The sequence below is a fragment of the Haemaphysalis longicornis genome, unplaced genomic scaffold (genome assembly GCF_048455015.1).
Source record: "Haemaphysalis longicornis isolate Haplotype H1 unplaced genomic scaffold, Haemaphysalis longicornis Haplotype H1 scaffold_9, whole genome shotgun sequence".
NCBI lineage: Eukaryota > Metazoa > Arthropoda > Arachnida > Ixodida > Ixodidae > Haemaphysalis > Haemaphysalis longicornis.
The window spans coordinates 54,768,314-54,779,409 of NW_027526460.1; the positions used below are offsets into that span (position 1 = coordinate 54,768,314).

The 11,096-nt window shown below is 43.5% G+C and overlaps 1 protein-coding gene across 1 annotated transcript; it reads right to left on the minus strand.

The window, feature by feature from the left end:
• Nucleotides 1-2,689: 2,689 nt before the first annotated feature.
• On the minus strand, nucleotides 2,690-8,193 carry LOC144153613 (uncharacterized). The gene is made up of 5 exons (XM_077685263.1): nucleotides 8,036-8,193; nucleotides 5,985-6,317; nucleotides 4,880-5,384; nucleotides 3,510-3,585; nucleotides 2,690-2,914 (listed from the first exon to the last, which is right to left on the minus strand). Exons 1-4 carry the CDS (start codon nucleotides 8,070-8,072, stop codon nucleotides 3,546-3,548), a joined length of 915 nt encoding a protein of 304 aa, XP_077541389.1. The 5' UTR covers nucleotides 8,073-8,193; the 3' UTR covers nucleotides 2,690-2,914; nucleotides 3,510-3,545.
• Nucleotides 8,194-11,096: the final 2,903 nt, after the last annotated feature.

The window sequence follows — 11,096 nt, forward strand, 5'->3', positions numbered from 1 at the left end:
AGCTACACGAGGACAGCCACCCGCTTGTCACGTTCGGGGCATAACCCAGCATTATCGCCTACAGAGACAGACCCTACCCTCACCGCACCCTAAACTCTCCGCGGAACGGCCCATATCATCCGACGCGTCTTCACTCAATACTCCCGAATCTCCACGACGCTGAATGTAAATTTTGCTGAGAAGTAGAAACACTCTGCCACATATTCGAGGTGTCGACTTCATCCCTGAGCACCTACCTCTCTTCCCTTCAACTACCCAACAGCAATGGGAGACGTTGCTGTCCAGCTCTCTCTGCCTACCCATCTTCAGCTGGTGGACAGAGCACAGGTGGCGCGGGATGTATATGGGCTCCAGTGAAGAAGGAACCACTCCCCTGGCCGCCCTCTGGGCTCCTCGTCCTCCATCTCTCGCCGATTTCGTCGCCTTTGTCGGCGGCGTCAGAGACGCAGAAATGAGGTCATGATCTAACACCGGGTCTGAGCTTTCTTTAATTTTATAAAAAAAGAGTTTCCACTCATGTGCTACACCAACTCAACCAGCCACCGTTCATGCATCATGCATTAATTTAACCTTAGCAAAGAATATCGCTTTGAAGTAATAAAGGGTGTGGTTAAGTGTATTTCAGTTGTCTCTGGTTTCACTATTTGTAGAGCCACGTGAGTGATTTTAAGTTATGTCGCATGGGTCATCGTTGTGGGTGCTGCTTACAGCTTTGCTTTCCAAGCACATCCACAGGGTGGATTGGCGCGCATTTTTTTTTTTTTTGCTTCTCGTTTCCATCAGAAAAGCGGCCCCCCGCGGCCGGGAATTGAATCCGCGACCTCGTGCTCAGCAGCGCAACGCCTTAGCCACTGAGCCACCGCGACGGGTCCTGCGGACATACTACATCCGCAATACCGGAAGGTGCTTAAATGTCAGGTTTCGAAAGCTCCGCGCAGCTGTACAGGCGCTAGCAGCTGAGCACTATTTGGCCGACATTTGCCTCCGCTGCGTGTGCGCTACATTCTTGGCAAGCCACGTGTACAGTGAAATCTCGTTACTACGTACACCACATTAACGAATTTCTCAAATTTATGAACATTTTAGGCATCCCCACCGAATTGCATATAGTTTCAATGTAAAAATATTTCATAACTACGAATTTCAATATAGCGGATATTCCAGAATAACGCAAGGAATTTATTTTCCCCATTATAATTGAGGAACACCAGAATTCCGGTTTCGGCTAAAAGTAACAGCGCCGCAACTTTCGCGGGAAACAAAACCGCCGTTTCTCTGTGTATTCTGCGAGTGCAGTAGCCAACCCCCACACCATGTCGTGCGTCAACAGCTTGCGCCACCACAAAACTGTGGTTTAGTGTAAGTAGCCTGCCAGACCTAGCCGCGTTTCCCTCTTTTCTCTCTCGTTGTTTTGGTTTGTCGGTGGTCGGTCGGTCGTTCTTTAAGCTAATCACGTGGGCGGGCAGGTATTTATTTGTTGGGGGTGATCTTGCCGCGAAGTTCGTGCGGGATTCAAAGATGAATGCAGCCAGCGACAAATCAAAGGAGTAGCGAGAGCAGCCATCATCTTTAGTGACGACGGCGATACGAAGGAATACGGCTGTGATTCACCGAACAAAAAAGGGATGAAATCGTGTAGAACATCGATGTTTGAGTACACATGAACAAAGTCCGCACTTTCATTGCTCTGTGCAATAACGTACTGGATGAGGCATTGCGTAAAATGTAATATGCAGAGGCGTTCCTAATCCGTCATGCATTCTGCAAGCGCCAGAAGAAAGCAACTTATTTCTTCCAAGAAAGCAGCTTTGTAGTGGGCGCAACATTTTTATTTGAGGGTTCTCCTTTCTGCACATGCATATACTTTGGGGCAGTTTGAAATATAGCAATAATATATGGTCGTTTCATATAGTAGTAATTAGGCCCCCACTTAATGTACTTGTCCTATTGACCATTTCCGTATGCATGATATCCACATTTAAAGCGGTTATACTGATCCATTCGTGCCGGGAAACACTAAAAGTGCGCTTCCAACGCGAAAGGTAAGGGCCGCATGATATTTGAATTATAGATAAATTTCTCGCTTAACATAGCACTATATATAGTTCAATCGTATTCGAATTATTGCGCCTCGGTCCATTTTCGTTTCTTTCTGACCACCTAATTGATATACAGGCCACAAGAACTGCTGAGATTTGCAATATTCTCTTTGTTGGCCGCTGTCCAGCAAAATATGAATGCGATGGGATGCAAAGGCACCCACTTCAATATAAATTCTGTCTGTACGTCGGGTGCCAAGGAGACCAACTAGGCTGATACATTTGGAAATTACTCTCATGCCGCACCTTTAATAAGCTACTGCAGTCTTATTTTCTTAGCACATGGCAACAGCAGGACAAACTTCTGCTAACAGCGTAACTCTTCATTGAACTATTTGTTTTGTTTTACATGCACGTCCCCTGTGCGAGCATCGCTGTGCATCTGCCTAGACCGCAAGCAAACCGATACTAATAGAGCCCACTGCAAGCAGTCAAGTTTGTCCAAGCAGGGCATTATCTGCAAACGTATAAATCCTTGCAGTTAAAAAATTCTCCATTTCGTTTCATTGCAATCTGCTTCACTGCAGCGCTGTTCAAGTGTTTGCCTCCTTATAAAAATATTATTGGGTTACAAAGGAAGAATCCATATCTTAGAAGTGTGGCGGAAGCACAGGACCTGTGCTGAAATTTTATTGAGTAGAATTTCACAAATTATGGAGACTAGTTTTTGTGAGAACATTGGTAAGGAAATTGTCAGCTTTTGAAGTTGCTCTTGGTTATATCCGGTTAGCATAGCCAGCCGTTTGCCTTCGGCATCAATCATCATCCAGCCGATTCTGTGCCAATAAATTTGTTTCCAAGAAATAAAGAATGATCTGAAAAAGAACGCAAGAAAGAACGTAGTGAGTAATTACGTCCTGAAGATAACATATGCATATATTTCTAATGTAAGTGACGCTCAAACAGTGAACGTGTCACGACTGCTTATCAAAACTGTAAAAAGCAAAATTTATTTGGTTTATTGACGCGAAAGGTTAAGCAGAAGTGAAGGGGTGACAGGTAATCTTGGAAAATTTTTCTGGGTGGATTGACTATAGTTGACTAACAATCTATATGGGGATATTTACGAAGATGCAGGGAATGTATATCTGTATATAATACCTAACAGATGAGATTATAAAGGTGAAAATGAACTTAATATCCACCAAACAATGCAAACCATTTACGCATTCTTTTTTGGTTGACTGTGCAGCCGCTACCGTGAATATTGTTGTTTTAGCACTTATCTGCAGGCCTGCCTGTTTCCGCGGTGTTGCGCAAGTAAAAGATCAAGTACCAGTTCGCAACACCTGTGAATTTTAAAACGCTTATACGTTTAATGAATTTTATCTCGTCAATCACACTGAAAAATTGATTGATATCCATCAGAAAACATTTTCTCTCAGGGAGGATAAGCACTGATTTATTTACCTGCATTTTTGAGCACGTTGTATGCGCTCCGGCGCTTTACGAGGAGGACGAGCTGGAACCTGCGGCTCCAGGCAAGCTACAAGAAAAAAAAGCAAACGGTATATGATTTGCCGTTTTACTGTTCCTTGTCGCTTCTGGTATACCCTAGTTTGAACAAATCGAAACACATATTTGCATGAGAAGTGCCGAGTGACGCTTCCCAAAAATGCACTCCAAAAATAAGGAACACTAGAGAAATGTGTCTTCGCCTTTGAAACCGTTAGCTGAAATATACTATTTATGCTATTTATGGCAACTATTTGCGCAAGGCTTTAAACACATTTTGTTTTACTTGCTGCCTTTTACAGTGCTTTTAAGATGCGACAACTTGATGTATCCATACGTTAGACTTGTTGGTGTTTGGAGCTATCACCACATTATTTGTTTTTATTCAGATGAAAAGTGAATATACATTTTGTATGTCATTATGTCGCAGAAGTGACAAGAAAGAAAAAACAAAGATTACAAGCCTTGTGACATGCAGTCGAGAACAACTACAACAGCGGAAAAAAGAAGGGTTTCACGCTTATTAAGTGCGACAGCACTTCTAGTGCGAAATTACACCAAGAAAGAGGAAATGCCGGTGGAATTCAATGAGGTTATAGTCTCAAGTTGTGTGGTGGATTGTCGGTCACGGTCTCACCAATTAGAAGCGTTTCCAAACCCCAGCTGTTTTACAAGGCGAAAAGGAATTGGATATGGCGGATCAGAAGCACGATTTCAGGAGCGAAAAATGTCCTCCTTCAGGCCTCTCCTGCTTCATTCGCTATGGCGATCCCACTCCATACGACTTTGCCTAGTGATTCGCCCTTCACACTTGCAGTTTACTCTACCTGGTCAGGTGCGCTGGGGAGACTTCGAAAATTTTAAAAGCGAAGACAACATTTTTCCGATATTCATGATTTTCGGAGTGATTTTTCTGGCAGCGTCAAAACGCTTGTCGTAGGCGTAAATCGTTATTTTAGTAAGTGCGTCTCCCTGCGTGCTCGTCAAGATGCAAGCGCGCACACCCTCGCGCTTCTCCGAAGGCCTCACTTCGCAGCTTCGTACCTAGAAGCTCTACCAGTCGATGCTAATATTCTTTATTTCGACAAGATGAGCGCACAGTACGAATCAAAAGCACAGTACAAACGTGTAGAATGATAGCACCAAGTAAACGCAATCGCTGCTAGGAATTCCATAATTATTAATTATGGAATTCCAATATTGCCGGCTCCAAAAATATGAGGTTCAAAGTAACTGTTCTTTTTTTTTCGCGAGTGCTGCTTAAAACTAGTTGGCAGATTCTGATGAACCTGTTATCTTCATAAGTAAAGGTGAACAAGTCTTACACGGCGGAGCCAGCAGCAGCGGCGCCACGAGAGCCAGCACCAGCGGCACCAGCGGCACCAGCGACACCAGCACCAGCAGCACCAGCCCCAGCAAGGCCAGCGCCAGCGCCTCCTACTGCTCCACCAGCAAGACCTCCCAGGTTGTTGAAACCTCCGAAACCTCCGAAGGGACCACTAAATCCGAACTCGCCGCCGTATCCTCCAAAGCTTGGGTAGCCACTGAATCCACCATATAGGCCACCTAATCCTCCATACAAGCCGCCGTAGCCTCCGAGGGAGCCGCCATACAATCCTCCGAATGGGCTGTACGAGCCGAAAGCGCCTCCAAACGGACTGCCGTAGAGCCCGTAAACACCACCGAGACCTCCTAGCTGGCTGCCGAATCCTAGGGATGGGCTACCGTAGCTTCCGAATCCGTAGCCTGGGTAGAGCCCATATCCCGCACCTGGGAAAGAGCCGCTGAATCCTCCAGCACCGGCTGGCCAGAAACCTGCTCCGCCAAAACCTGCAAGTCAATCCAACCCGAAATGTATGTATCGCGGGCTTGCGCCTGCGCGCTACACAAATATTTTCAAACACACGGCACACTCGCTGTTCTTTTAGAAAGTTGTAAATTTTTTGCATTACTATTATGGTTATTAGGCTTCACGTTGCATTACGTGAGCTAAATTGGTTTAATTTAAACTTTTTTTTTCTCTGTGACTAGTTATCATGACATACAGTGTTTCTACTTCTACACATGTTTCAGAATACAAGCCTGCCTACAGCGACAATGATTTATAGCGACAAAGCCTATATCGACAATGTGCAATAATTGATATTTTTGATCAGGACCTCTCTCTAGTATACGAAATTTTCGAGAGCACAGCTTGCTACATTACTGCGATCAATGCTCAATGACAAAAGCAATTTACTATAGCAGAAGTATCATTTTTAATTCTCAGCCCGAGTGACCTACGCGGTAATCTCAGCAACAGGGGAGGTTAATCCTTCGTACCGTGATTGTTGTACAAGACATGGTTTTAAGCCGGGCTAGATTAAGCAAAGCAATAGTTTCGAAGTGACCAAGTCGGCTGTTAAAACAGGCCTGTGAATAAATGAATACCTGCACCACTTGGAAGGACGCCGAAGCTGGCGCCGGCTGGACCAGCTGCACCGGGTGCACCGGCTGAACCGCTTGCACCGAGTGGACCGGCTGGACCGACTGGGACGGCACCTACTGGGCCGGCTGGACCGACTGGACTGACTGAACCGACACCACTGACTGGGCCGACTGGACCGAGTGGGCCGACTGGACCGACTGGACCGACTGGACCGACTGGACCGGATGGACCGGCTCCGGGCCCTCCGAGTGGAAGCGATGCGCCTGGTCGTGCACCCGGTACTGCTGGACGGCCCACGTTGTTGTTGCTCAACTTTTGGGCGTTGATCAACGTCACTGCAGGAAGAGCGGAGAAGAAATGACCGTCAAGTCACGTCACATATTTACTGCGCTACAATAGAACGGGCTATCATGCGGCGAAGAAATCCCAGCTACCGAACATATCAACGGTTAGACGTCACGGCAGCAAAAACGTACTCGTATACCCATCGTGATGGGAATCAAGACAATAATGCGTGACTTGTTTTGCTATCATAACAGTTTTGATTGCGAAGATTATTACATTCGTTTGCAGCACATCTGTGTAGACTGATAGCCATGAATGTATGATACAACACTTTGTTCCTTTATTCTGTGTGGCCCCACTGTTTTCCACTGTGCAGTTGGCCCATCAAAAGGAATCATTAAAATTACTAGTCCTTGTATGAGTGTACGTATTAATCACTTGTATGCTTATTCAGTGCAGTCAGTCGGTGGCACCGAAAGAAACGTTTCTGAAACTTTGTCATATTTAAGTAATATCTAAGCTAAAAAAGTCGTCAAAATATTTAATGAAATTCGGATGCAACGCTCTAAAGCAGACCCCTGCCTGGGAATCAAAATGTTGTTAATAGGTCCTTACGAATTTACACATGTTGAAATAGTTGTAGTAATATAGCAGTGTTATTAATAATAACAGCAACAGTAACAATTAAAACAATAACGACATTAAAATTTTAAGAATAATGATAATAAAACCATTTTTATTCAGCAGGCATATTGCAAGCACCAAATAGCTGGATTTCGAAAGAGGCAATGTGCCTCACTAACCACACTAACTATTTCTGCCTGCAAAATTACAAGACCGGTGGAAAAATAATCGGTGTGCGCACGGGATCTAACACACTTAGACTGGGCTGTTAATATCGAACATAGCAAATTAAAAAAAAACAAAAATTAAAAAGTTCCTGCGATTTTGCAGCCGCCCCATTCCATAGGGGCGATTTCCCGTGCAAGCCGGGTGAACTGTTAATATCGGGCTGTTAATATCGAACATAGCAAATTAGAGCCGAAACCCCCGCCCCAGTTCCTAATTGAAAAATACGTCGCTCCTCTGACCCTCTCCTCCCACCCGTCTTTTTCTCCTCCTCTACGTTTCCTCATTGCCCTTGCTTACCCACTTTCGAGTCAAGATAGAAACACCCCTCCGCACTTTAAGCGCTCGGCGTTTTTCCTTTAACGCTCACTTTTCTCTTAGCCTCGATATTTTGAATTAACATTTGCTCTGAAATGATGCGTATTTCCCAACGAAAGCATTGTTGAACAAATCAATTTTTTCTTCATTCTTCAAATAAATTTGCCTTTGGGCTTTTTTTTTGACGAGTTTATTTTACGAATTTTTAATACTTTACATCGCACAGGTGTTCCCTCGAAACATTGCAACTGTGCGACGTTTAAAGAATTAATATTAAAAAAAATAAGAACAATGAAGAAGGAAAATATAATAAAGAAGAAATACTGCTATCCGAAAACATTGCTGATTGAGCGTGGCCCTTCCTTACGAACTTTCTCGGCGAATTTATTTCTCCTCAGGGAATCAAAAAAGAAATTATCGATGTGTATTTCAAGATGATAAAGAAAACGGATCAGATGAGCATGGCAAGGTTTGTCACGCGGAGAAAAGTCACCCAGTCAAGGCTTAACAAAAGGAGCATGTAGGTAACAGAAAGTTACACATAGAAATTCCAACTGAATAAATTGCAAAAAAAATGTGTTTCTGAAATAAAGGACCTTACCTGCGGACAAGACGCAAACTGCCACGAAAGCTCTCATTGTCGTGGAAATCAAGAGAACCCTGTCTCCTGCAGCGACCGGTGAGTTCGAGTGGTGAGAATTTTAGGGAGCACCGTCCCTTTTATTTTGCGCCCTCGTCGCAGAAGAATTCCGTGTGGGTGTCTCACTGAGCTTGCTTTTATTTTTGTTTGTTGCGGCCGCTCATTGGCGGGTGAACAGAATGGGCAAGCAAGCGCACCACTGACATGGCGCAAATGAAGCCGCGCATCTGTTTTTTCTTTATTTTAGGAACAAAACTGCTCAAAAATACGTAAGAAAGCATTGTTTTTCTACAGTAAGGTTTGCTGACGTGTGAAAACTCGTATTCCTAGCTGCATGTTCGCGTGTCATAGCGCGGTCACACGGGATCCTATTATTCGAGCTCATCCGTTTTTTTTTCTCCGTCGAAAACACTTCCCGTGGACTTTTGGTGACGCAAAACAATGTTTCTGGAACTTAGAAAAAGTTTCTTCTGTTTCCTTTACCGTCGTGGTTTTTGACAAGACAATGTTGCTTCCAAGGACTTGCTGAGTCCCTGGCAATCGCTTGTTCTCCACTTTCTTAGCGACATTTTTACTAGGTTTAATGGCTCTGCCTTACTAGCTTTACTTTTCTAGTTACTGTGTACGTGAAGTTCATGCCGAAGAGCAACCCCCTTTTTTCTTTCTCCCGGTTGAGGAGCCAGGTTGCTTCTTAGCCGTATGTTGGCTCGTTTTTAAATCTTACTAACGCGATAAAGCACGCGGGTATACATAATTATGTTTGGAGCGCTGCGCATACATGTATTACAACAATAACGGCTACAGTGACGGTTTTGATACTGTCGGTCGGTAGGCATAAACAAAACCTAAACAAACGAACCCAAAACATGGTTCGTGGTATTATATACTGATGGTGACCTTATTAGTGAAGCTACGTAATATAACTATTTTGTACTTTATACCTTCCAAAGGTTACCACGGTTACCACGGTTGCAACGTTCGTGGCGTAGAGGATATTTCTGTTTTTTATGGGTAAAAACGTGCATTATCCTTACTCCCGCCTTTATTGTTCCGCAATCGTTAAATTATAAAACTTTTAACGCTAGGAAGGTTTACTGAGTTTTGCAGTTAAACCTGGATGTAACGAACCTCAATGTAACTGATTCCTGGGTTTAACGAAGTTGTTCTATTCCGCACTGTCAGCCTCATGGAAGCCCATGTGTTTGCAGCAACTATGTAACGAAGGCTTTGCGGGGGTAAACTTTGATGTAACGAAGTCGTGTAGCCGATCACCCATGGTTTTTGCACTTTTCCTGAAAACACGGGCGAACAAATGCAGTAATTTAGCGAATACTATCACTAGTGTAAGGGGCCAGGGTCTACGGAAACTTCTAGGATCCCCAAATACAAAATTCGTCACGATGATGATGATAATGAGTGGATCCGCTAGAACCAGCGCGTGGCTAATGTAGCAACCACTTCTGGTTTTGCGTGTTTAGCGTGGCAGCACACCAGGTAGCTGAACAAACTACAATTCTTTTTTTTTTCGCTGGCACCGCAAATAACTGTGCGTTTCCCCGTGTAAGTGCGGTGTCGGTTCGAGACTTAAAGGAAGGGGCGGCCCCATGAGGACAAAATACAAGTTTTTTTTTTATTCGAAAGATTCAGTGTTTTATATTTCCCTCAGCATAAAATCGGGCGGCTTATGGACGGACGGTACGGACGTGCAAAGCACCGCGGCGGCACCGACGACGAACGCGGATAACTGTTTGAATTTCGTTATTCCGTTTTAATAGGTAGCATTCTGTACCGAGTACTGCGACAGCCAGGATCACGTAACGTCGGGCATGTCAACAAAAATGCAGAGATCGCGGAAATTTCATTTGTAATCGCTATAATAGCGTAAATGGAGAAACTGGTCGCACGAAATTCTGAAAAACTGAAAAGGAAGCAAAATACAAAAAGTAACGAGAAATGGCGAAACGTGTTACACCCTGCATTTCCACAATATTGCACATTTCGCAAAAGTTCCACCTGTAATCGTTATAGTAGCGCAAATGGAAATAATCGGTGGAACGAAATTTTGAAACACTCAAACGTATATGAAAAATATAAAATAATTACGTAAACTGGCAAACCGTCTAACCCCTCTGCATTTCCACAATAATGCAGAGTTCAGTGAGGTTCCAAATGTAATCGTTCTAATAAGGTAACTGGAGCTAAATATTTGGTAGGACTAAGCTTTGAAAAACTAAAAAATCAGGAACGTATTTAGCAAATACAAAAAATGGCAATACGTATAATGCATGGCATTTCCACAATAATGGAGATTTCGCGAATGTTCCAAATGTAATCGTTATATAACGTAAATGGAGATAAGTGGTCTTACGAAATTTTGAAGTACTATAAAAATAGAAAAAATATAAAATAATTAAGGAAAATGGCGAACAGTGTAACGCCCAGCATTTCCAAAAATAGTGCTGATTTCGCGAAAGTTCCAAATGAGTCACTGAGCGAAACACTTTATTAAAGGAGACGCCATGAGGCCCTGGGGGGAACAAGGATGAGGGGTAAAGGGGAAGGTCGCGTCTCACACCATGCACACAATTGCAGTCTTGGGGCGCTAATCAGAAAATATACACGTTCAAGTCAGTCAGTGGCACCAAAATGTACAGTTCACACTGTATAAAATGCGGTTCACACTGAAGACAGTGCCCGCTGCAGACAGTTCACGTTATAATAACGTAAATGGAGATAATTGGTGGGAAGAAGTTTTGGAAAACTAAGAAAAACAAATTGAAATAATTACGGAAAATGGTGAACAGTAAAGCGCCCTGCATTTCCACAATATTGCAACTTTCTGGAAAGTTCCACGTATAGTCTTTATAATAACGTAAATGGAGATAATTTGTCGAATGAAATTTTTACAAAATAATAAATAACAAAAATATAAAAATATACGAAAAAGGGCAAATCCTATACCAACTTGCATTTCCGCAATAATGAAGATTTTACGGAAGTTCCCCCTATAATCGTTGTATTA